Source organism: Aquarana catesbeiana, linkage group LG03 (assembly GCF_042186555.1).
Source record: "Aquarana catesbeiana isolate 2022-GZ linkage group LG03, ASM4218655v1, whole genome shotgun sequence".
In the NCBI taxonomy this organism is placed as follows: domain Eukaryota; kingdom Metazoa; phylum Chordata; class Amphibia; order Anura; family Ranidae; genus Aquarana; species Aquarana catesbeiana.
In genome coordinates this window covers 640,330,367-640,354,544 of record NC_133326.1, presented here as the reverse complement: position 1 = coordinate 640,354,544, position 24,178 = coordinate 640,330,367, and the positions used below count along the sequence as shown (strand labels likewise).

Sequence of the window (24,178 nt, the reverse complement as noted above, 5' to 3'; positions counted from 1 at the left end):
AGAAGAACGCCATGAGATACTGTGCCTGAGAGTTTACTTACAGCAGGCCCTGGAATGCCTCTCAGACCTTCGGGTCCAGGTTTTCCGGGGGATCCTTGCGGCCCCACAGGCCCTGTCTTTCCAGCTGGTCCTTCAGTTCCACGCTCTCCCTATTACACAGGAAACATTACAAATATTTATTGAAGTATTCTTCTAGGTTTAATAACTGAATGTGCATACTGTTCAGTGTAACTCACCTTTGCTCCTTTTTCACCTTGACGACCCTCTTTGCCTGCAGTCCCCAGTTGTCCCTACAAAAGGAGGAAAATATATTGTTTAAACAGCAATCCCACTAAAGGCAATGGGACACATTCTTCACACTAGACACCACAGAAACTGGAACTCACTCTTCGCCCAGGTGGACCTGTTGGGCCAGGCTCTCCTGAAGGTCCAGGTGGTCCCTTTAAAAAAAAATATAAAAATTGTATATAAAATATTGCTTTCCATTCCTGATAACCATTTAGGCTGACCTTCAGAAAATTGTTTAAGTAAAGATAACCAAAATATTAAACAAATCAAACATTATATACCCCCAGGAACATCATTCTGCAACCTTCTAAAAAAATCTTTTATTGCTGTATTGCCGTTGGAGAAATTTTCTCCTAACTCTTGCTCCAATGACATAACAGGAAATGAGGGCAAATCTCCCCAGTTGTGAGTGGGGAGATTTTCTCTCATTTCCTATTCTGTCTGACACCTTCAAATAGTCATCCTATCAGCATGTTCCTTGTTAGCACATAAGCACTAAAGCAAAACTGATTAATTCCTTGTGCTGCTTCTCCCTCTCTCTGAGAGGTGCTATACAGGGGGCTGATACCCAGTAAAATTCATGCATTTGCTGTATACTGCTTGCATTTAAAATAATACATTTAAAGATTGAAAGAGTTCAACTTTAAGCCCTTGGTAAGTGACACTTTAAAATTACAGAGCAAAAAATGTATAACTCACCGGATTCCCACTTTCTCCAGCATCACCCTTCTCTCCAGGTACACCATCAACTCCCTGAGTAGCAGATAAGAGCATTGTTACCATGACAATTTGAAAATATAGGCTATATACAAAATGTACATTAAATCACTGTCCAGTATTTTCCATAGAAATCTTACTTGTAATCCAGCCTCTCCTCTTGGTCCTGGGTCCCCTGGAAAACCTATGGCCCCCTAGAAAGAGATTATGCATTCAATTAATTCAAAACATTTGCCAGATGTCAAAACTTGGTAATTAGTCAGCTTCACCTCACTTTTTGAGTTTTTATGTAATTGTACTTTTTATGATCTATTGTCATTCAGGCCTATTCAGTAATACATTAAAAGAGCAAGCAAAATCTGAAGACAGAAGTATTTGTAAAGTTCAGGTAGTTGTACTTGTTTTTATTGTTGGAGGCTTAGCTCGTTTAGTGTGCCCAATGTATGACTTGGCACGTATATGATCAGCCCTCTAGGTTTTGTATGTATCAACAGAACTCACCATATTTCCTTTAGGTCCATCTTCCCCTGGACGTCCCTTCTTCCCAGGAGGTCCAGCTGCTCCTGAAGCTCCAGATTCACCTTTTTCACCAACATCACCTTTACCTCCCTGAAATGAAACCATATTTTTTGCCCCTGTTATGTAGTCGATTTTTAATATATACTTGTTGACAAGTTCTACATTTATATATTTCTTTTTTTATCCTACAGACATTATATAGTATTATAGTATCTATGCTCAGCTCATTTATGTCAGCTTTTCAAACAAAAAGATATCTGCTGGGATCTGGAATAGCTAGGATGGATGATACGACTCTACAAGGGCCATATTGGCTCCTTTATAAATTATTCCATTTTGTCCTGGCTCTATGATAATTTTGTTTTTAATACTACACTATGGTGGCCCGTATGCCTGTTGTTTCTCTCTCCCCTTCTATGATCATTCAATAGCAGTGGGAAATACCTAAATCTGTCATATGTGACCATCGCCATCTTTCCAAACATGGATAAATTCACGCAAGACTTTATCTTTAAAAAATGAACTGAAGTTTAAGTGGATGAAAATATTTGAGCTGTGTATGGCTAGCTCAAAGCGGTAGTAAACAGCATCCAAAAAAAAAAAATGAGGCCCGGACAGTTTAGGTCATAATGTGCTAGTACATTATAACAGACTTACCTGGAAACGAAGCCCTCCAGCTGCACACTGTCAATTCTGAAGGCGCATTCATCTTCACCCGGTCTTCTTTCCGGGTTTGTGGGCTTCGGATATATGATTGGCCGAGCCGGCGATGACATCTCTGTTTATTTACAGCATGGCTCTGAACGGGTATGACGTTCCTTCAGAGTGCATGTGACATCCCTGGCCACATCTAAAGTAAATATCTCCTAAATGGTGCACGTTTAGGAGATATTTACAGTACCTATAGGTAAGCCTTATTATAGGCTTACTTATAGGTACAAACCCCACATGGGAGTTTACTCCCACTTGAAAGTGTTACTAAACTCACAACAGTAAAACCAGTCTGTATATGTCTGTAGCATGCTTGTTATACTCACTGTGGAACCTAAGGGGTTAATTCTGCGCATTGTGTAAAAAAGTTGTTTGATCCTGTCTTCTATGATTCTCCCCTTCTTCCACAGTCCCCAATCCATCTTCTGATAGTACAGAGCCTTGGGGGCACTTTGCACATGCTCATTTTGGTGTGTTATGCTAGAGGTTTTTTGTTTATTTTTTTGGAAGGGTGCATGCGATTGGCAGAGGCCCAATCAGCACTGTCCAGACAGAGGGTCAGGAGTCATGCAGCCTCATAGGACAGTCAGAGGAGAATGAAAACTCCTCCTATAAGCTTTAACTTGTGCTCAGCCGGACGCTAATAGAAGTCACGAGACTGCTGTATACTGCTGATGAGAAAGGGTATTTAGCAGCTTATATTTACTAAAATAATTGCATTTCCATGTTCTGTGTATTGTGGGAGACCAGATAAAGTGAATGCAGGGTCCTGGGTTTAGTAACACTTTAAGGAGTGGTGGATATAAAGCATTAAAGCACAACATCCCTGCTAGCACACCTTAAGTGTCTCCATTATAATATTCATCAATTACAAGTTTATATTACAGTTTTCATCTTTTTGGCCACATACTCACCGGGGGACCAGGTTCTCCTGGTGATCCTGGATCTCCACCTTCTCCTGCCTCTCCCTGTAGGGACAACAAAGAGTGATTCAGTAGACTATGTCATACATGTAGACTGGATTACGTAAAGTGTCTGTAAACTCAAATACTAAAGTTGTGTGATTTGCCTTATAAATGTAGTTGTATATTGGTGTGAGTAAAAAGCTGTCGATCATACAAGTTTCTGTTCACTCGGAGGCCTTTTTAAAAGGGTGACCACCAGTTTTTAAATGTTGCAGGATGGTGATCACCTTGTGCTTTTATCCTGCAGTAGCCAATGGCCCCTAATGGTTAATTAACAGATGCTCTAACCATTTAGCAGCTGAGATTGGAACTTCCTGTAACTAAAGCTGCCACTATAAAGCGGACCTTCAGTCATTTTTTCCACTTTCCATCTATTAAAATCTTCTGCCCTTGTTGTTTTAACATTGGATAGTAAAACATTTTTGTTCTGCCAGTAAATACCGTATACAGCCCACTTCCTCTTTCTTGTCTGGTCATTAGCCTAGGCTTATGACATCATGCACAGCTCTCTCACTCTTGTGAGAGCTGCAGGGCTGCAGAGCTGGGAGTGTGCCTCTGTGTGTCTGTGTAAATCCAGGAAGTGAACGGGCAGCAGCTTCAGCTGCCCACAGTTAAAATGGTTGCAGCCAGACTCAGTGGAGGGAGATTTCTGCAGCATATTTGGCAAGTATAGAATCACAGTATATATAAAATAATATGCAAAGTGGTTGAAAGGAAGCTTCAGAAAGTCAAAGATGTTATCACAAATTATGTGAGCAGACTGCAGTTCCTCTTTAACACTACAGCTTGGCTGTTACAGGAAGAAGAAATTAATAGATCAATTATTAGGATCAATGGGTAATAACACCTACAGGAGGGATGCACAAAAACTGCTATTTACAGAATGCATTGTATATGTGATTTTATTTTTTATTTTGCCTATGATTACACAGTACAAGTTAATAAAGTGTTATATTTAAAGTGTATATAAATTCAAAAATCTTTTGTAGTTTTGGATGAAGTAGAGAATGGTTTATTCCTCTGTCTTTTTTTGCTGTCTGTATTCAGCTAGGGAGATCTCCCTTCAATTTCTGTCCTGGACACACAACAGGAAACAAGAGAAAACATCTACAAAATGAGGGAAATCCCCTCAGAGCCAGTTTGCACAACTGTAAATATTTGATTGGACCTTTTCTCCCCTTCTACCCTAGTGGCAATGGTCATCATTAGTGATGGGCTCGGGCGTGTTCGAAACCCCACGTGCCCAATCCCGCCAGGATGCCAACACTGCACAGTGCTAATCACAGGTAGTGAGACATTTCCCATGCTGTGCAGCTGCGGATCGGGAAATGTCTCACTGCCTGTGATTAGCACTGTGCAGGGGCGGGATTGCGCACGTGGGGTTTCGAACACGCTCGAGCCCACCACTAGTCATCATGAAAAATAGAGAGCGAATCAATAATAAACCTGACAAAAGTGTTATTGCTTCCACGCTAATCAATAATAAACCTGACAAAAGTGTTATTGCTTCCACGCTTTAAAACTATAAAAAGAAAAAAGGCTTCAGATACACTTTAATAAAACATGACCATATTGAAACAACTCTAAAATGATATATGTAAGAAAAGTATTCCACAAACTGAATGCAGCCTAAAGTGTTTTTACATAAAGTAGTTTAGTAACCAAGGCTTTATGAACAGACTATTGCCCTGTACACACGGTTGGAAAATGTGTGATAGGACCTTGTTGTCGGAAATTCCGACCCTGTGTAGGCTCCATCACACATTTTCCATAGGAATTTCCGACACACAAAGTTTGAGAGCAGGCTATAAAATTTTCGGACAACAAAATCCGTTGTCGGAAATTCCGATCGTGTGTACACAAATCCGACGCACAAAGTGCCACGCATGCTCAGAATAAATAAAGAGATGAAAGCTATTGGCTACTGCCCCGTTTATAGTCCCGACGTACGTGTTTTACGTCACCACATTCAGAACAATCGGATTTTCCAACAACTTTGTGTGACCGTGTGTATGCAAGGCAAGTTCGAGCCAACATCCGTCGGAAAAAATCCATGGATTTTGTTGCCGGAATGTCCAATCAATGTCCGACCGTGTGTACGGGGCATTAGTGTACAGTTTACATAAGAAAAGGGTGTAAAAACTCTAGAGGCAGCCACTACTTCATTTTAATCCAGCCAATCACTTTAGGCCTCATGCACACTAGAAAGCTAAAAACTGCTTTAAAAGCGCTGGACAAAAAAACGCAAATGTTTTAGCGTTTTTTTGGCGGCATTTAGCAGTGTTTAGCCTACTGTGTAAGCTATGCTTAGTAGCCGGATGTTAAGGAGCAGGCCGGGAAGGCCGCTGCGTCCTTAACAACAGATGAGTCAGCTGAATGTAAAAAAGCCATAGAATGCATTAAGGTGAAAAACCATGAGGGTTTACAACCCCTTTAAAGGCCGCACACACAGGCTGAATATAGGGCGTCATTGCCAGTACAATAGAAACTAGTCAACATGTGTCTGGCAGCCGGTCCGACAGAAGCTGGCCATTCTTCCGGCTTCTGTCGAAGGGGCATGATGGAAAAAGGTCTACCAATCGGCACTGATCAGCGCTCTCAATGGGCGAGAGCGCTGACTGGTGTGTTCAGCGGGGGTGTGACAGAACACAGCAGCTCAGCGGGGGAGATTGTTGTACTTACATCGGATTGTTAGTACAGTGGCTCCCCCTGAGCTTGGGATCGGCTTTGATCGGTTCTCTTACTTCCGGTTTACCTGGATGTCAACTATGCCATTTTTTTTTAAATCGGTTCACGCATACACGCAAACAGCGATTGTCCCACACATGTGAGGTATCACCATGACCATCAGATCATGGGCAGTAATTCTAGCACCAGACCTCCTCTGTAAATCTAAAGTATTAACCTGTAAAAGCTTTTAAAACGCCGCCTATAGATAGTAAAATTTACATCGTTTGCGGCCGTTCCAAGGGCGTGCGCGTTTTTAAAGCGTAACACATTTGGTATCTATTTATGCAGCGTAACATCTTCTTTCATATTTTCAAAAAAAATGGGTTATGTATTGTGTTTTTTTTTGCATTAGAACTGAAAAAAGTGCATTTTTTCACAAAAGAAATTGAGTTTAAAAAACGGCTGCGCAAATGCCGTATGACATAAAAAAAATACACAACCCACCAATTTATTTTCTAGGGCCTCTGTTTTAAAAAAAAATATAGAATGTTTAGGGGTTCTAAGTCATTTCCTAGCATAAAATAATGATTGTTACATGTAAACAAAAAAGTGCCAGAAAAGGCCTGGTCTGGAAGTGGATAGGGATATCTCTGAGGTGCATGGTAGATACATTGTAATCAGGGTAGATAATATGTCTGTCACCTGAGACCAATAGTTGAAGAGTACAGGGCATGACTATAGCAAATGTACAAAGTCTACTTGAAAGTTAGTGACAGAGCAGACAGTTTGTATGGAAAAGTCGACCCATTTTGTGCAGGCTGATCAGTGTTGGATATGTTTGGGGAATAATGTACACTTAAAGGAGCTAAATACTAACAGCTGGAGATACCAGCAATTGGGAACTCCAAATATTGTCCCAATCCTCAGCTTTAGTGTTTATCACCTATCTTTATTCGCTAGTGGAGATTTGCCAAGTTAGGTGTGAAGCAATTGAGATTACCAGGTGGATATCAGCCCTTAGTCCCCTGAGATTTAATAACCCAAATAGGTTGTATTGCAATATTCAAATATCTAAGGCCTGAAACTGAATGGTTAAGGTATGTCAAAGTTGTAAATAGTGTAAAAAACCTTGGGTAGAGCAAATTTCCCCTAGATTTGGGCTTATGCGCACAGCTAATTGTCAACATATACTGTATATACAAACTCAAATATTCCGCGCTTGGGACAGTGTTTTAAAAGAGAACTGCAGCCCCCCCAAAATAAATGGAAAAACACCGAGGTGGAATCCAAAAATTAAAAAAATCTCTGGTGGGGAATGTGGTGCTGTTCAAAAATGTATATAATTAAAATACTAATATCCTAAAAAGTGGTGGCAGTATATGAGAAATACTGTGAACAAATATATAAATAGTGAACAAACAACATATCATGTGTATATGTCACAGGTGTAAAACAACACATAATATAAAAAACACATAATTTAAAAAAATCAAGTGCAAATAAGGTGTAAATAATCCTAGAAGAAATACGTGCACTCAAAAAGGGAAACAAAAGTAATATATAAATATGTGCGTGATATTGGTGCTAGTTTACAAAATCGCAAAGGAAAAAGCATAAAAAATACCCAAAATATACACAAATATAATCAATAGTGTAATAAATAATTGATGTGGTAATATACCAGAATTTTCAAAACTCAAATCCAAATGATATAAGTGTCCGAGCAGAATTAAAGTTCTATATATGTAAAAATAAGAAGGGGAAAAATCTGTGAAAAGTGACTTTGCTTCCAAAAGGATCCCGTGTAAATGATTGTGGTCGTTGTATAATCTCCTTCTCTGGAACCCCCAATTGTGTCCCCACTCACCGGAAAGCCCAACCCCTGCAGGGGTAATGGGCAAGTGAAAGTAAATCCACTGGCAGAAAATCAATCGGTGCCCCCCTCTGTGTTTCCGCGATCTCCTTCCTGCTTGGGTTATCACTAGTCCTTTAAGAAAGTCCACCAGAGGGTGTCCATATATATGAAGAAGAAAGGAGACTCATAGTGTAAATCCAAAAAGACTTTTATTTATTCAGTCAGCTTACATAAAAATAAAGTATTAAAATCGGTGAAGTCTGACTAAGAGATAGCACTGTTCCGCCGGCTAGTGTAAAGCCGATGGCTGGAACAGTAGCGAGGCAGCGGCTTGCGTTCCACAGCTGAGCTGCCAAAAACCGGAAGTGAACGAACAGAAGCTAACAGCGACGTATGCTTACCAACGTGACCACGCCTTACGCGTTTCGTCATCAAGACGTCATCTGAGGTGCCTCGGCTGTGGAACGCAAGTCGCTGCCTCGCTACTGTTCCAGCCATCGGCTTTACACTAGCCAGCGGAACAGTGCTATCTCTTAGTCAGACTTCACCGATTTTAATACTTTATTTTTATGTAAGCTGACTGAATAAATAAAAGTCTTTTTGGATTTACACTATGAGGCTCCTCTCTTCTCCATATATATGGACACGCTCTGGTGGACTTTCTTAAAGGACTAGTGATAACCCAACCAGGAAGGAGATCGCGGAAACACAGAGAGGGACACCGATCGATTTTCTGCCAGTGGATTTACTTTCACTTGCCCATTACCCCTGCAGGGGTTGGGCTTTCCGGTGAGTGGGGACACAATTGGGGGTTCCAGAGAAGGAGATTATACAATGACCACAATCATTTACACGGGATCCTTTTGGAAGCAAAGTCACTTTTCACAGATTTTTCCTCTATACATTTTTGAACAGCGCCACATTCCCCACCAGAGATTTTTTTATATACTGTATATAAGACAGGGTCAATACCCCTCTGGCCCTCCAAGCTGCAGTGTCCTGAATGAAGGTTAGCTGAGAGAGCATTGGATGAGAAGTAAATTATCAGGAAAGTCCCCAGAGTGGTCGTAACATGATCACCTTGTAGAACAACCCATTCAGTTTAAAATAGAAATGAAAGGCAAAACATTTTTGTATAGATATAAAAATACATAATAATACCTTTTTTCCCTTTTCTATAAGTGATCACATTCCCTCTGTTCTCAGCTGCATAAGAGTTGGGGGGGGAGCAGCTGCACATTGAGCTTTCCAGTGAATGGCTGTGCAGCAGGGGTGTGTCAGGACAAATCTGATCATTAGCACATGGAGTTCCCAGCATAGCCAGCAAACTGACCGCGCTGTATTCTCCTGCTTAGTGTGGTCAGTTTTTAATAGGAAAGCTGAGGGTCTGGCAAGAACACCAGGGATTTCACATAAAGAAGCATACAAAGAGAACAGGAGACTTTCGCATACAAGTACATGGTACAGCAGGCACATATCAGGAATATGAAGTGCTTGGGTAACAAACGCTTTAACTTCCGACTACATAGACTTGGCTAGGCTAAGTATTGGAAGTTGATACTTGGACACAACTAAGTTAGGGGCTTTCAAATAAATTAGCAGCTGCTCAATCAGAGGGATATACTGTAAGCTAGATGGACATCCACTGTGGTAAGGATGCTTCAGTTGTCCAGCAAAGTAATATAGGCAAGAAATGGGCAAAGCCACACTTGCCTCTTCTTTATGCCCAGATAAATGAGGAGAATGATGAATGATGAATTCCTTGAAAAAGAATTTAGGAACTATGTCTGCTTATGTTGGCTAGAACATAAAACGCTTGGAAAGAAGTTTAATTTTAATAATATTAATTTTGGCAGCTACTGAAAGAGGTAGTTTAACCCAAGACAATCTTTTAGAAGGACAGAAAACTCCTGATGGTTACATCTCTGGTGAATATCACAAGTTAAATAATGCAGGAGATTTTCAGATAACACCCTATTACCTTTTCTCCAAAAGCTCCTGGCTGGCCCAATCCTCCTGGATTTCCGGGAGGTCCCTAAAATATCAAATAATGGGTGGTCAGAGGTGGTGTAAACTATATCTTATACTCCAAAACAGTTCACCAACTTACTTACATCACCACCGTTGGGACCCATGGGACCTCTGGGACCTGTTGTACCTGGGGGGCCCTGCAATGAAATGTATTTGTTAAACTTAGTTTAATCATACCTTTTTTCTAATTTAATATATCACATTATAAAGGAACACACACCATTGGCCCAACATGTCCACTTTCTCCCTTCTCCCCTGGAGGTCCAGGCATACCCTAAAATGAGAAAATGTTATTTTTAAGGTTATATATATTGGGTCACAGGAATACTACTCAAATAATCATATATCAGTGCTATATAAAACACAGATCTAAACTTGGCTTCTGTCTTTTGTTCCTCTAGAACACAATCTCACATCAGGGTCATCATAAAGCAATAAGCAGCTTCCTAGTAGTTACATAAGTGGATTTAAAAAAATATGTGACTGGAGTGTTAAAGGAGAAGTAAGGAAATCACCAATAACCTATAGTTCTTTATGGTCTACAGTGGAATCAAATAAGACATTTTAGCCTAAATTGTAGCAATATTTTAAACATATCATAAAAGTTATATTGAAAATGTACATCTCTTTAAAGTGTTTGTTAACCCAAAAAAAAAAAAAAAATTAGATTCTTGTCACTTAAAACAGATTACACAACCCCCTCTAAACCCTGAATATTGCACTTCCTGTATGCCCTCTCTAAATAGACCACAATAACCAGGGTAGCTCCGCCCTGATCACAGTGGTCTAAGTGCGTTCCTCCGTCATACACTGAACCCTCTGCTCTTCTCTCACCCCCTCCTTCCTCCCTGTCATCTGGCTCTGTGTTTGTCTCCGGCTCGCCCCCCCCCCCTCTGCTATTGCTTGTAAATTAAAATCATAACATTTTCACTGCTAGCCTCTCTATTAGAGGCTGGCATAGCACACTAGGTCATTCGTTTTACAAAACAAGCGTTGAAAATACCTAATTTGAGCTGTCTTCAGGCCGGCCACATGACTCACTCTCGCTTTACAGCTCTGAGACAGGGCTTCTGTGGAGGAGACGAGCGGTCACGTGATCTCCCTGGCTGACGTCAGAGGGAGATCACGGCCCCTCCCTCAGAAGCCATTCATCAGAGCTGGAAAGCGTCCGTGAGTCATGTCCCCGGCCTGAAGACAGCTGATATTAGGTATTTACAACGCTCGTTTTGTAAAACTAGTGACACAGTGTGCATAGTTTTATATATATGTGTTAACAAACCCTTTAATTGCATGTGAAACTGCCTTGTTAAAGAAAGTGAAAAACTGGAATTCATAATTTGACACACCTGGAGTCCCCTGGGACCTGATACACCAGTAAAGCCTCGAATTCCCTCATCCCCTTTTTGTCCTTGCATTCCTGGCTGACCTCTGCGACCGGGTTCTCCATCTTGGCCCTGTGGAGGAAAAAAAAGAATGTCATCAGCAATGAATGAATATTTCCAATAAATAAATTTTGTGGATTTGATGTTCTCTTTAAAATCTAAATATCAAAACTACCTTCTGATGGTATATTGTATATAATTTCATCCAGTTTCAAATGTATAAAAATCATATCTGTGTTTTGCTCTGGTGGAATGAACATGGCCCAAGGCAATCTGCTATGTACAGAAAAGCATCAAGCAGATAGGACAACCAGCTTCTGACAGAGGTCCTAGTATGATGATCAGGTGTAAAGCGATAGACGCACGCTCACTCCAACCAGTCACAGATCCCTATGTGTATGAAGTCACCTAGAGACTTTACAGGTACTAAGGGGAACATGCAGACTGTGAAATGTATAAATGGCAGCACAACAATGCAGTTTAAGAACCATGGGTTGTTCAGAGAGAGGTATTTATATCTATACGTAATTACAAGGAACTACGGACAAAATAAACTAAACGTTATTTACCTGTTGATCCTACCAGTAGATCATTTATTTTTCCAATTTCTTTACCAGGGTGACAACACTATTATGCAGTGAAATTGCAAAGCAGCATTGTTACCCTGTGGACAAGGTAGTCTAACTAGTCACTTTAACCACTTGTCAACTGCAATCCATAAATATATGGATTTACGGTTTACCGGGGTTATGGCTGAAGCTATTAGACATAACCCTGGTGTTTTCTTTTTCAGCCAGGGATTGGCTTTTTCAAGAAAGTGGCCAAGCCGCTGGATAACTTTCAGAAGCAACGGGAGGGGTCGGCCCCCCACCATTTGCCGGTGTTTCTCGGACTTACAGTTTTTACCGGCGCACCCAGGAAATGAACTGATGGTTCGCACAACTAGCCATAGAGTTGACCAAAGACCAGATCATCTCCGATCACCTCTATGATCTTGGATGACCAGAGCGATGTCATGACGTCACTTCCTGTCTAGATTTTATTTTTGATCTTTTTCTTTTACAGGTAGAGGAGAGATTTGGGGTCTTATAGAACCCAGATCTTTCCATAAAGAGGACCTGTCATCCCTTATTTCTATTACAAGGGATGTTGACATTCAAAAACAAAACAAATGAATGCGACAGTGTTAAAGGCATTCCCATCCCTCTGTGCTTGTGTGCCAAAGTGAAAGTATATTTAAGTAGCACACACATATGTAAATGGTGTTCGCACCACACATGTGAGGTATCGCCATGAACGTTACAGCAAGAGCAATTATTCTAGTTCTAGACCTCCTCTGTAACTCTAAACTGGTAACCGAAAATGTTTTTAAAGTGTCGACTATGGAGATTTTTAAGTATCGTAGTTTGTCACTATTCCACGAGCGTGCGCAATTTTTAAAGTGTGATATATTTGATATCTATTTACTCTTTGTAATTTCATTTTTTATATTTTACCAAAAACTGGGTTATATATTGTGCTTTTTTGCAATAAAATTCATTAAGGTGTATTTTTTCCCAAAAAATTGTGTTTGAAAAACCGCGGCGCAAATACTGTGTGACATAAAAAATTGCAATGATCGCCATTTTATTCTCTGTGGTCTCTGCTAAAAATATATATATATATATATATATATATATATATATATAATTTTTGGGGGTTCAAAATAATTTTCGAGCAAAAAATACTGACTTTTTCTTGTAAAAAAGTGCCAGAAAAGGCTTGGTCTAGTCTACCTTTTGTAAAAATGTAATCAATGCACCCGTGTTAATAAAATATATAATGTGCCTGCAGAACATTATTAATATGAACAATGCGTATAAAATGTGCATTACATTTTTGTATGGAAGTCTGCAGAGCCTTGCGCATGCAACTAGTGCATGACAGGTGTGATACACAGGCTCCTTCATTGCTTACATCCCATCCAAGGTATGTACCAAGATATGGACTTTTTCTAAGGAGGAAGTAATCCATGGAAATGGAATACAAGTGCGGCGACATCACCTTGCTTGTGCTTCATTGAGATCTACTAGTGTTTTTAATTTTATCATGATGCAAGGTCTTCTTGAAGCTGTTTCCTCACGTGAAAAATGTTTCTTAGTTGGTGGACTGTCAGTAAATGCAATAAGCCAATGTATAAGGACAAGCTGGTAGTTTTCCTCAATACTTACGGATTGACCTGGGATTCCAATAGGACCTTGTATACCAATAGCCCCTGGGGGTCCCTATGAAAGAGTAAAGAGTAATGTTATACTTTTCTATCTTTTGAAATAATTATTGTAAATGTTGTCTGAATTGTCTATCAATGGCAGATTCTTACACATCACTCATCCATGTCTTCTCTAGTGTGCCACTCAAATTAGTCCACATCCCTCACTTATGCTGTAAATCTAAAGCTTCTCTTGTGTTGCCTGCAGCCATTTTCATTTCTCACGTACAATCTCTGTTTTCCATTTCTGTCTATTTCATTGCAAAACACCCTTGGAACTGTATCTCACAGCTTCTATGATCACTTATAAAGCTGCCACCTTGAAAATTATTTTGAGCCTTATTTTTGCTCACACTGCTTCTTGGGCTCCTATTTAACCTTTCCTCACAGACAACTTTATTTATTCAAAGCTCTCATCATGGCACATTCAAGGATTTCCCTTTGACTGTTGCAGGCTTCTACATTATCTCTACCAAGACCTTTAGTCACAGCTTCATGTACAACCTCTGCCTTGCTTTGTGTACTTCTCTTCCACCATTCATTTTGTTTATTGTCTCCACCATAATTTTCCTAAAGTACCTTCACAGTAGGTTTCTTCCACAAATGCTGTACTAATCCTGTACAGGTTACCTATCACGCTTATTTACACAACTCCACTATAGCACTGGTCCATGGTCTGCCATGACTCTCTCCTGTCTATCATTTGCAGTCTCTTTTGTGACTTTATTGAATACTGTCTCTAGTTTACACCGATAAGTGTTTAATAGATCTGTATCACTTTCCTAGGTTTAGAAGAAGAAATTTGATTCTTACTCTTTCTCCTCTGTCACCTTTGCTTCCTTTTTGCCCAGGACCTCCAACCTCTCCCTAAATATAAGGAGAAAAATCAATAGAAGATCAGTGATGCAATATATGAGTCCAACACACGACAACCTGTTTAGCATATGTGGTACCTTATCTCCATCATCTCCAGCTGGCCCTGGAGGTCCAGCGGGTCCTGGTGGTCCAAGGCTACCCTGTGCGCCATCTTGGCCAGCTACTCCAACAGGTCCTTTTTCACCCTGTTTATTTATAACATAAATGTTTAATTACAGAGGAAATTAATATTACATGATATTACATTTAATTAAAAAAAAATGTATTACAAATATGCAGTTACGTTTAAGTGGGTTAGATCAATACTTTACAGAAGGAGGCCTATGAATTCTTTGGGAATTAGTGAAATCAGCAAGGCAACATACATGGGGTGGGACCTCAACAAGAGTTTTACCACTTACTCCTAGTAGGATAACAGTATTAATATTGGTCCAAAACCCGAAATAGTTTGCACTATGTATGGCTGAAGGGTACACATGATACTGTATAACAGCAGTATAGCAGTGTATTGCCATGCTGTCCCATCTTTTAATTATGCCCAACCTTTATATGGACAAGCTCTAGTCTTCCAGCATTATACAATTTTTTGCCAAGCTAAGTTGCAGCTTAATTGTCTCTTGTAGATAGTCATTTTTCAAATCCATCAGATAAGTTGAAGAATGCAGGCACATAATGTTGCTCACACATTAACCATCATTAGCAGGTATACGATTCAGTTAATAGGTCGACTAGACAATAGTTCAGCTGCAATTCCGGTATATGTTTTGGTACTTAAAGGATCCTGGTCCTACCATTAGCATTACAGTTCCAATAGTAGTCTTTTGTAGTTGCAAAAGTATTCATATTGATTCACCTCTACTCTTTTACTTACCGGATTTCCCTTCTCTCCTGCCGGTCCAAGAGGGCCTTGTGACCCAGGACGCCCTGGAAGACCAATTCCTCCAGCTGATCCGGGAGGACCCCGTTCTCCTGTAGGCCCCTATGAAGAATGTGAGGTGACAATTTTAAAGAGATGCATGAGGTTACAGAAAATAGTTTGGGAAATCTATCAAAGTTATAGGAAGTACCAAGAGGGATGGTTATCTAGACAAAAGAAGATACAATAAACAGAAGGCAACAAAAAGTTTATTCCTATACTTGCTGGTAAACAGCAAGTCATATGGCTGCACCTGAATACCAGCAGCATGCAGGCATGGCCAAAATGTTTATCTGTTTTACATTCAAACATTAGCATGGGGAATGATCTTAACAAGGGCTTTTTTTCAGCTGGAACTTGGTGGAACTCAGTTCCACCACCTCTGACTCAGGCCTTCTGTTCCCTTCTCATCAGTCACAACTATCACTTAGGCCCCTTTCACACTGGGGCGGGGGCGGCATCGGCGGTAAAACGGCGCTATTTTTAGCGCCGCTTTACCGTCGTTTTAGCGGCGGTATTCGGCCGCCAGTGGGACGGTTTTACCCCCCTGATAGCAGCCGAGAAAGGGTTAAAACCACCGCAAACCTCTGCTGCAGATTTCATTGATTTTAATGGGCAGGAGCGGTGTATACACCGCTCCTTCACCGTTCCAAAGATGCTGCTAGCAGGGCCTTTTTTACCATCCTGCCAGAGCACCACTCCAGTGTGAAAGCCCTTGGGGCTTTCACATTAGAGACACTGCAGTGGCTCTTTCAGGGCGCTTTGCAGGCGCTATTTTTAGCGCCGTGGCGCCTGCAAAGCGCCCCAGTGTGAAAGGGGTCTTATAAAAAAAAGAAGTCTGTCTTTTTATCAATGACAGCTTATTTCCCAGCAGCTTCCACAGATCTGATCTCCTGAGCGGCTCCCACTGAGTGCAGGATGGGGACAAGGGAGATGAAGGTGCCCAGGGTGCAGTGCAGATTCCAAAACCCCTACTGGATGATCTCCCTGCAAGTGATAGAGGCAGAGCCACCTACAGTGAGTGGGGAGGTACTAGAGCCGGCTGGGTGCTTCAACTTAATACAGGAACACAAGTAAGACATGTGGAAGATGGTGGAGCTTCTAAGGAGGGAGGAAGAAGATGGGGCAGTGGAAGGGGGGTTGCATGCAGAGGCCAGAGCTGAAGAGGGGTGAAAGTGAGATGTGGATAGGGGATGCAGAAATAAGCAGCTTTGGAAGAAGGCGAAGTGCACCCCTGAACTCTGCAGTCTGTATGCAGAGAACCCCCTTAAAGCCAGCTCTACACAATGTACGTAGCACACCCCTGAACTCTGCACTCTGTGTGTAACCCCCCCCCACAAAACTGAGCACTCTGTACGTAATGCACTCCTGGTATTTAATGCCCCTTTAGGACCCTTCCACTATAAGTGAAATCTGACCACACCATTTGATGGAGGTTGGATGGATGGTTTGGAGGGTGTGTGTGTGTGTGTGTGTGTGTGTGTGTGTGTGTGTGTGTGTGTGTGTGTGTGTGTGTGTGTGTGTGTGTGTGTGTGTGTGTGTGGGGGGGGGGGGGTTGAGGGTCGTGGTTGAGTTCCTGCACCTATTTTCTGAGAAAAAAAGCCCTGATGTTAACAATTCTAACTGAGGAGTGTTTGTTGGTCAGAGCAAATCTTAGAAATGGATGACCTTTAGTGTACACAGAGAATGGTGCAACCCCCCCCCCCCCCCCAAAAGAAAAAAACAAAAAAAAATCCAATGAGCAAAAACTCTGTGTAAAAACAAAAACACCTTGTTTTTGACAGAACAAAATAGCATCTCGGAATCCACAACATCAGAAGACCAGACTAGGTTCTCTAACCACTAGGCTAAAAACAGGAAAATGAGGCCACAGAAGAGAGGGGGTTACCGAATTCTTAGCTGAAATTCTAAATCAGTCTTACTACACACATAACTATGGCCACATAAACTGACCCTTGTTGCCAATTCAGTAGGTGTGAAGGTCAAGTGTCCACAAAGTTTTAGAAATATAGCTAACAGGGCATACTGCCAAGCACATTTACATTACACACATTACATACATCACATAAGAAAAATTGTAGGAATACAAAGAGCATATAGACATAGGAACACAAAGACCATTAATGAATACCAGAAAGAAAAGTTATTAATGGTTCTTCAAGGAAAGACAAATACAACTAAGCTTTCAACAGTAAGCTTTAATCAAGGAATCTCTATTCTGTTAATTTAGCTTGCTATACGTTTGCCTTATTACTGTGCAGCTTTCTCTCTTTCGGCTATGTGCAGCTCTCTCTTACTTCTCCCCTCCATTGTAAGCAGTGAAAGAGCAGGGACTTCTGAGTGTTATCCAGCAGCCGGCTCTCACTCTTTGCTTCCCTTCTGTTTGACCAGAGCATGCTGCGTTTTTCTCACCCACTTCCCTGCTGTGTGAACAGAGTGGGCTCTGTGTGAAAACCCCTGCTTGCTCCTGGCAGCAAAGGATCTGAGTCAATCATCGGCAAGAAGACTTGCTATGCAGTGGCCACAATGGAGCTGTGGACTTCACTACCCAGTATTCGCACACCATAGATAGGACTTTTCCCAGGCAATTCTGGACAGATCTGGTTCTGTTGCAGAAGGAAGCCAAGCTGTACAGACCTGTGGCACTTGCTAAGACTGTGCAGACCAGGGACCTTAGAAGTCTTTGCCAAGGAGGACCAAGAGAGTGCAGACCTATTGCTGGGGTGTATGAGCCCACACCAAAGACTAAGGACTGAGACACTGAATGTTCTCCTGCCATGCTGGGACCAAAAGCTGGAGGGACTTGTTGCCATGTGTGCCTCCAGTCTGGGAGAGTCTGATCGTGAAGACCTGATCAGAAGGAACTTATCGGGAGGACCTGAATGTGAGGACTGAGACTTCTGGGACAGCAGACCGCCAAGTGAACTGGACCAACTTACTGCATATCAGGAGTGGTGAGCTGAACCATCTGTGTTTATCTCAGACAGTTGATGCAATAGAGACTGCTCCTTGCTTAACAGCCCATCAGCCATCCGTTGCACACACTAAAAGGGCAGCTACACGTGCACCATCTTACAGCAAGGCCCCAATGATAGCTGGCTAATATTGGCAATTAGGCGCCACATACTTGTAGTCACCTCCAGGGGTACTCCTTTGGGGCTGTATGTGTAGTGTGCACATGAGGACCTTTATTATTTTGGGTTAGTTGATGTCAATACTTTTAATTCAGTTTGCACCAGTCATAATTTGGTTTAGCATCACTAGAGTTCAGTTGATTGCCATCTTATGGGTTAGTAATCACATTATCTAGTAAAGCATCTTTAAACATGTTCAATTGCTTGCTTGTGGTTTCATACATTGTTTAACTGTCTTGCTATAATACATCCTTTCATTCTATCATCCGGTTGCTTGTGGCCTGTTTTCTGGGCATTATAATACAGTGGTAGCATACTACCTTTTAAGTTACACAGGTGTATCAGTGGGGTCCAAGAAGCTTAAAGAGTCATGGCAGAACAGATAACCCATGATATCCAGCACCTTCTGCAGGGGTGAGCAATATATTACTATTACACCGATTTGGGAAAACTTACCACTGCACCTGCTGGACCTACTGGACCTTCTCCACCTTTTAGCCCAGCTGGACCCTATAATGGACAAAGTGACAAAAATAATTATTACATAGAGTATAATATGCTTCTACACTGTACAAAGAGATATAAATAATTATTGGTTACAAGCTTTTAGAGCACATTATTTTAACCTAGGTGTGAGATGTAAAAACGTACTCCTTCTCCTGCGATTCCTCTTGCGCCTGGAAACCCTCGAAGCCCTTGAGGTCCAGCTTTACCAGAATTGCCAGAAGAACCAGGATCTCCCTGTCATACAAAATAACATTTACTGTTTTAATAACATTGACATATAGAATAGCACATTTTTACAGCAATCGATGAACAAAAAAAAATCCAGTAAAATTTAGATCCATAAAGGAGAACATGTAGGTCCACCACATTTGTTTTAGAAGTGATGGCATGACAGCAACTAGTGGAATAGATAAGGACCTCGAAATACCTCATCACATCCACTGAATGCCATCCATACATATGAAGGTGGGAAGACAATCTTACATCAGTTTGGATTAGAAAACAGAAAGGGAACCTTCCCCAAAAATGTTATCTCACTTGCTTGCCGCAGACTGCTTTATCCAACAAATGGTCTAACACTCATATAATAGTAGTTGCAAGTTGTGCAAATTTCTTTTTGATGATCCAACCACCCTCAGGCAACAATGCTTGGCTGGGCTGAGAGTATACATGTATGTCTACTGATAGGGTAGAAACATAAAGTGACCCGATGGTCTTTGTGCTGCTATATTGGAGGCCGAGGAGGACTAAGCTAATTTGGACTGGGAGGCAAAGACTGCAAACTAGCCCTTTCATGGTAGGGCCAGATTTCTGTGGACTAAAGAAAGCGTACATTGATGATTGGTCAAGGTCAGTGTCGACTGGTGCTCAAAATTTTTGGGGATGCGCAAATAAACTGAAAAATACTGAAAACAAACCCCATCAATTGCAGTCTCACTGTGCCCATCAAATGCAGCCACTGTGCCATCAATTGCAGCCATCGTGCCCCATCAAATGCAGTCACTGTGCCTATCAAATGTTGCTACTTGTGCCCCATCATATGCAGCCACTTGTGCCCATCATATGCAGCCACTTATGTCCCATCATATGGAGCCACTTGCACCCGCAAATGCAGCCACTTGTGCCCGCAAATGCAGCCACTTGTGCCCATCATATGCAGCCACTTGTGCCCATCAAATGCAACCAGGGGTATGTGACAGGTATTAGACCCGCGCTTCCTGATTGGCGAAGAGGCGGTTCAGTGTTAGAAAAGCAAATAATTTCTAACACATCTGGGTGGGCCCCGAGTGCAATGCTCTGCGCTCAGAGTCCACCTTTATTGAAGCCTATTAGAGCCCATGGCTCTAATCAGGTGCTTCAAAAAAAACACCTCCGTCGCTGTAATTCAGGCGCCCGACATTTGAAAAGGGGCGGACGCGTGAATAGGGGGTGGCCAGCGGTGGCCATGGATAGATTCATGCAATGCATGAATCTATCCATTAGTCATATGGGGGGGACGTGATAGAGGGGGCGGCGCCCGTGCGCCCTGAATGGACGCACCGCCACTGGTCAAGGTGAAATGTGGGTGGTACTAAATGACATGGTTTATTGTGACACACAACAATTTTCCAACATTAGCTTCCTTTGTGGCTCTAAGCATTTGGTCACATGACATCTCAGAGTTGCAAAGCAGGTTGGTGTTGGAAGAGTTCCCTCTACCAGGTGCTGTGATCACAGGTCAGAACAGGTAGCAGATAGCTGTACAATGCCCAGGATTTGTCTATGACTGTGGGTCCCACTCTGATTGATGTCTGAAAATTGACTTTTGTCAGGGCCACCAGTCCAAAATTTATTTCAATTCCTGTCCAAAACGTAAGTGCCACCATATCCCTCAGCCCAGTTCCCTCCTCTTTGGAGGGGGAGCAAAACAATAAGAAAGGTTTTCAAAATATGATCAATCATCTCTCCTGAGAGTGATCAGCTGGTAGGTATTTTGTAAATTCTCATCTTATAGTTAACAGCAGCTTTAGTCTTTAAAAGAGAACTTCAGCAATAGGCATTTTCAGGAGCAACAATTTTAATGGACCCATCTTCGAAACCAAAACCATCCCCACAGAATTAGGGACAGTTGGCATCTATGCAGTGCTAAAGTTCCTGTGAATTGTATGTCCCTAATCAGTTCACTACTTTATGCTAAATGGCACATTTCAGCACCCACTGGATGGAAAAGTATAGTGTACTATCATGAATAAAGTAGAACTAAAAGCAAAACTTTTTTCTCCTTCTTCATAGATAGCAAAAAAGGTCATAATTCTCCCTTGCTCCATCTGTTGCCTATTGGGGAGATTTCTCTTTTTTCCTGTCTCCAAAGTGGAAAAATCCCTGGTTGTCACCAGAATTGGTGCCCCCATTGAAAGATTTCCTATCTATTACTCTTTTGGGGAGAACCCAAATTTAGGGATTTTCATTCACTTTCACTTTTGGTGATAACGGTAAACAGGACAAATATTCCTTAATGGGGAAACACACAGCAATAAAAACACAAGAGATGTTCTAATCCCTGCCAACTCTATCCAAAACTAAAAAAATGTTTTGCTTTTAGTTATACCTATAGACATTAGACATTAATTTCACATTAGACATTCGATTCCAGACACATTTTACCATACCTTAGCTCCTTCCCTTCCGGCTGCACCTGGCAATCCATGTTCTCCTGGAGATCCTGGTGACCCTGGATGACCTCGTTCTCCCATTGGACCAGTCTCACCTGACTTGCCCTGGACAAATGTAAAGGAATACTTTTAGATCAGATGTTTTCAGAATAGAAGAATTGATATGTAATTACATAAACAATTGTATTTACTTACAATTAATCTTAAAGTGGTTGTAAACCTCAGACTTGAAATATGAACAAAGCATATTCCTCGATAGTGTATACTTGTCTCAATTAGGAGCACTAAGTGTAATTTCTGTCTTCTGCTTTGTTTCTCTGCTATCAGCATAAATCACTGTTGACAAATTTTCCTGACACCAAGAGAAAAAAGGTGACTGGGGAGGGCATTCAAGCTGATTGACAGCCTCAGCTCTTTTCCTGTGAGCTGTATGAAGGGGTGTGTCTCTTCCCTCCAATCAGCTCTCAGAGCTCTCCTCAGTGAGCTCTGCAGAGTGTGACTTCAGCTCTCCACCCCTTTTTTTTGGTCAGCTCTGACAAGCTTTAAATATTCAGCACTTCAAAAGGTGTAGAGGAGAGAAGACTGCAGAGAAACAGGTAAAACTTATGTAGGAGGATCACCTCTGTGTATCACCTGAGACCAGTCACTTCATTGGGTATACTGTATATAAGGGTTTACAACCACTTTTATATACTCTATTTTGATTTTGCTCCCTTTTGAAACACACAAAGCACTGTAGATAGATTTTCTAGGGGCTGATTAGTAAAGCAAGGCAAGGGGCAGTGTGCACAATCCAATTACTCACAGTATCCAATCAGAATTTTACTTTTATTAAGCTGACTTCAATACTAAAATTTGACTGGCTAATGCACAAATCTGCCTTCATATTATTCCAGCTGCTTTCACCTCTCAATCACCTTGAACTGCTGGAGCAGTGAGAGAAGGAGGATGTAAAGACTGAAACAGCCACCCTCCACCCATAAGCACATGACAATGCTGGGTGGAGCTCTTCATCAAGGGCCGTAGATTGAGGATTCACATTCACAGTGTAAATTATTTAGGTTCAAAGGTACTTAACATAGGAATATTTATTTCTTTACTACATAATGTATGTGAAACCCAGTGCATACAGTAACACTCCCATAAATTAATGCAAGACATACCTGTGGTCCAACAACTCCAGTTGGTCCTGGAAGACCTGTTTTGCCTTGAAAACCCTAGAATGCAAAGATAAAATGTATCAATATCTGTCATAACAGTATTCAGTTTTAGAATTTAAATTGAGGAGCAGTTACAAGTGTGGCTGCTCTCCACCGGACCTGACACAGGAGCCTTGGAAGTCATGTGTGCTCAATGCCAGGACTGACAGAGGAGTTTGGAAATCAAGTGTCCTCAATGCCAGGCCGGACACAAGACCACCAAAGTCGTGTGTGTTCTCTGCCAGGCCTGACACAGGAGCCATGGAAGACATGCATATTCAATGCCAGGCCTGACACAAGATTATGGAAGTCATGTGTGTTCAATGCCAGGCCTTACACAAGACAATGAAAGTCATGTGTGCTCAATGCCTGGCCTGACACAGGACCATAGAAGTCATGTGTGTTTATTATAAGGCCTAACACAAGACCATGGAAGTCATATGTGTTCAATGACAAGCCTGATACAAGACCATGGAAGTCATGTGTGTTCAATGCCAGGCCTGACACAAGACAATGTAAATCATGTGTGTTCAATGCCTGGCCTGACACAGGACCATAGAAGTCATGTGTGTTTATTGCCAGGCCTAACACAAGACCATGGAAGTCATGTGTGTTCAATGCCAGGCCTGACACAAGATCACAGAAGTCATGTATGTTCTCTGCCAGGTCTGACTCAGGAGCCACGGAAGCCATGGTAGACATGCATATTCAATGCCAGGCCTGACACAAGATTATGGAAGTTATATGTGTTCCATTCCAGGACTGATGCAGGAGCCATGGAAGTCATCTGAGTTCTGTGTCAAGCCTGAAACAGCCTAGGCTATACTAAGACATGCTTGAGTTACTATAGATGAAGCAACAAACTTACTGGCTCTCCTCGTGTGCCTGCATGTCCAGGTAGCCCATCCTTTCCTGAGGGTCCCTAAAAAAGAAATATAAAGTCAGATCATAAGGATAGACTTTAATGTAGCAATACGATAACTTGGGGATAATGATCACACCGCACTGTATAATGATACTGATTATATATACACTGTTAATGATTACAGTGCACTGTATAATGATATTGAATATATATATATATATAGATACACTGATAATGATCACACTGCACCATGTAATGATACCAAGTATATATACATTCATAATGGTCACACCACGGGGTAAATAAATACACAGTATTGCATAAAATATTGTGACTGACAGGAACTTGTGCATAACCATAATAAATAAGCTAACGATGATTGAATCAAACTGTCAGCTACAAATAAATAACTGATTAACTTACATTGGGTCCTTTTGGTCCTGCAAATCCAACTGGCCCTGCGGCACCCATTGGTCCCTGGAATTAAAGATAAGAATCTCAAATGGTGACATCTTTAAAAAAAAAGTGTTATAGGATATGATGACATATTTTCTCCCATAGGCATAAGACTAAATATTTGGGTCGGGAAATTATCACATTTCTATGGGGAGCCACTGACTTATGCAGATATCCCTCAGCCAGTA

At 41.5% G+C, this 24,178-nt stretch overlaps 1 protein-coding gene across 2 annotated transcripts in view; it reads right to left on the bottom strand.

Moving 5' to 3' along the window:
* The window catches only part of COL5A3 (collagen type V alpha 3 chain), a 299,466-nt gene that overhangs the window by 16,733 nt on the left and 258,555 nt on the right, over positions 1 to 24,178 (bottom strand). For both annotated transcript variants that reach the window (XM_073622539.1, XM_073622540.1), the window contains 21 exons: positions 23,958 to 24,011; positions 23,538 to 23,591; positions 22,634 to 22,687; positions 21,468 to 21,575; positions 18,964 to 19,053; positions 18,769 to 18,822; positions 15,134 to 15,241; positions 14,340 to 14,447; positions 14,200 to 14,253; positions 13,349 to 13,402; positions 11,103 to 11,210; positions 9,977 to 10,030; positions 9,840 to 9,893; positions 9,707 to 9,760; positions 3,150 to 3,203; positions 1,507 to 1,614; positions 1,146 to 1,199; positions 988 to 1,041; positions 387 to 440; positions 237 to 290; positions 42 to 149 (listed from right to left, as the gene is read on the bottom strand). In XM_073622539.1, coding sequence (XP_073478640.1) covers positions 42 to 149; positions 237 to 290; positions 387 to 440; positions 988 to 1,041; positions 1,146 to 1,199; positions 1,507 to 1,614; positions 3,150 to 3,203; positions 9,707 to 9,760; positions 9,840 to 9,893; positions 9,977 to 10,030; positions 11,103 to 11,210; positions 13,349 to 13,402; positions 14,200 to 14,253; positions 14,340 to 14,447; positions 15,134 to 15,241; positions 18,769 to 18,822; positions 18,964 to 19,053; positions 21,468 to 21,575; positions 22,634 to 22,687; positions 23,538 to 23,591; positions 23,958 to 24,011 — 1,494 coding nt within the window. The remainder of the gene's footprint in view (positions 1 to 41; positions 150 to 236; positions 291 to 386; positions 441 to 987; positions 1,042 to 1,145; positions 1,200 to 1,506; positions 1,615 to 3,149; positions 3,204 to 9,706; positions 9,761 to 9,839; positions 9,894 to 9,976; positions 10,031 to 11,102; positions 11,211 to 13,348; positions 13,403 to 14,199; positions 14,254 to 14,339; positions 14,448 to 15,133; positions 15,242 to 18,768; positions 18,823 to 18,963; positions 19,054 to 21,467; positions 21,576 to 22,633; positions 22,688 to 23,537; positions 23,592 to 23,957; positions 24,012 to 24,178) is intronic.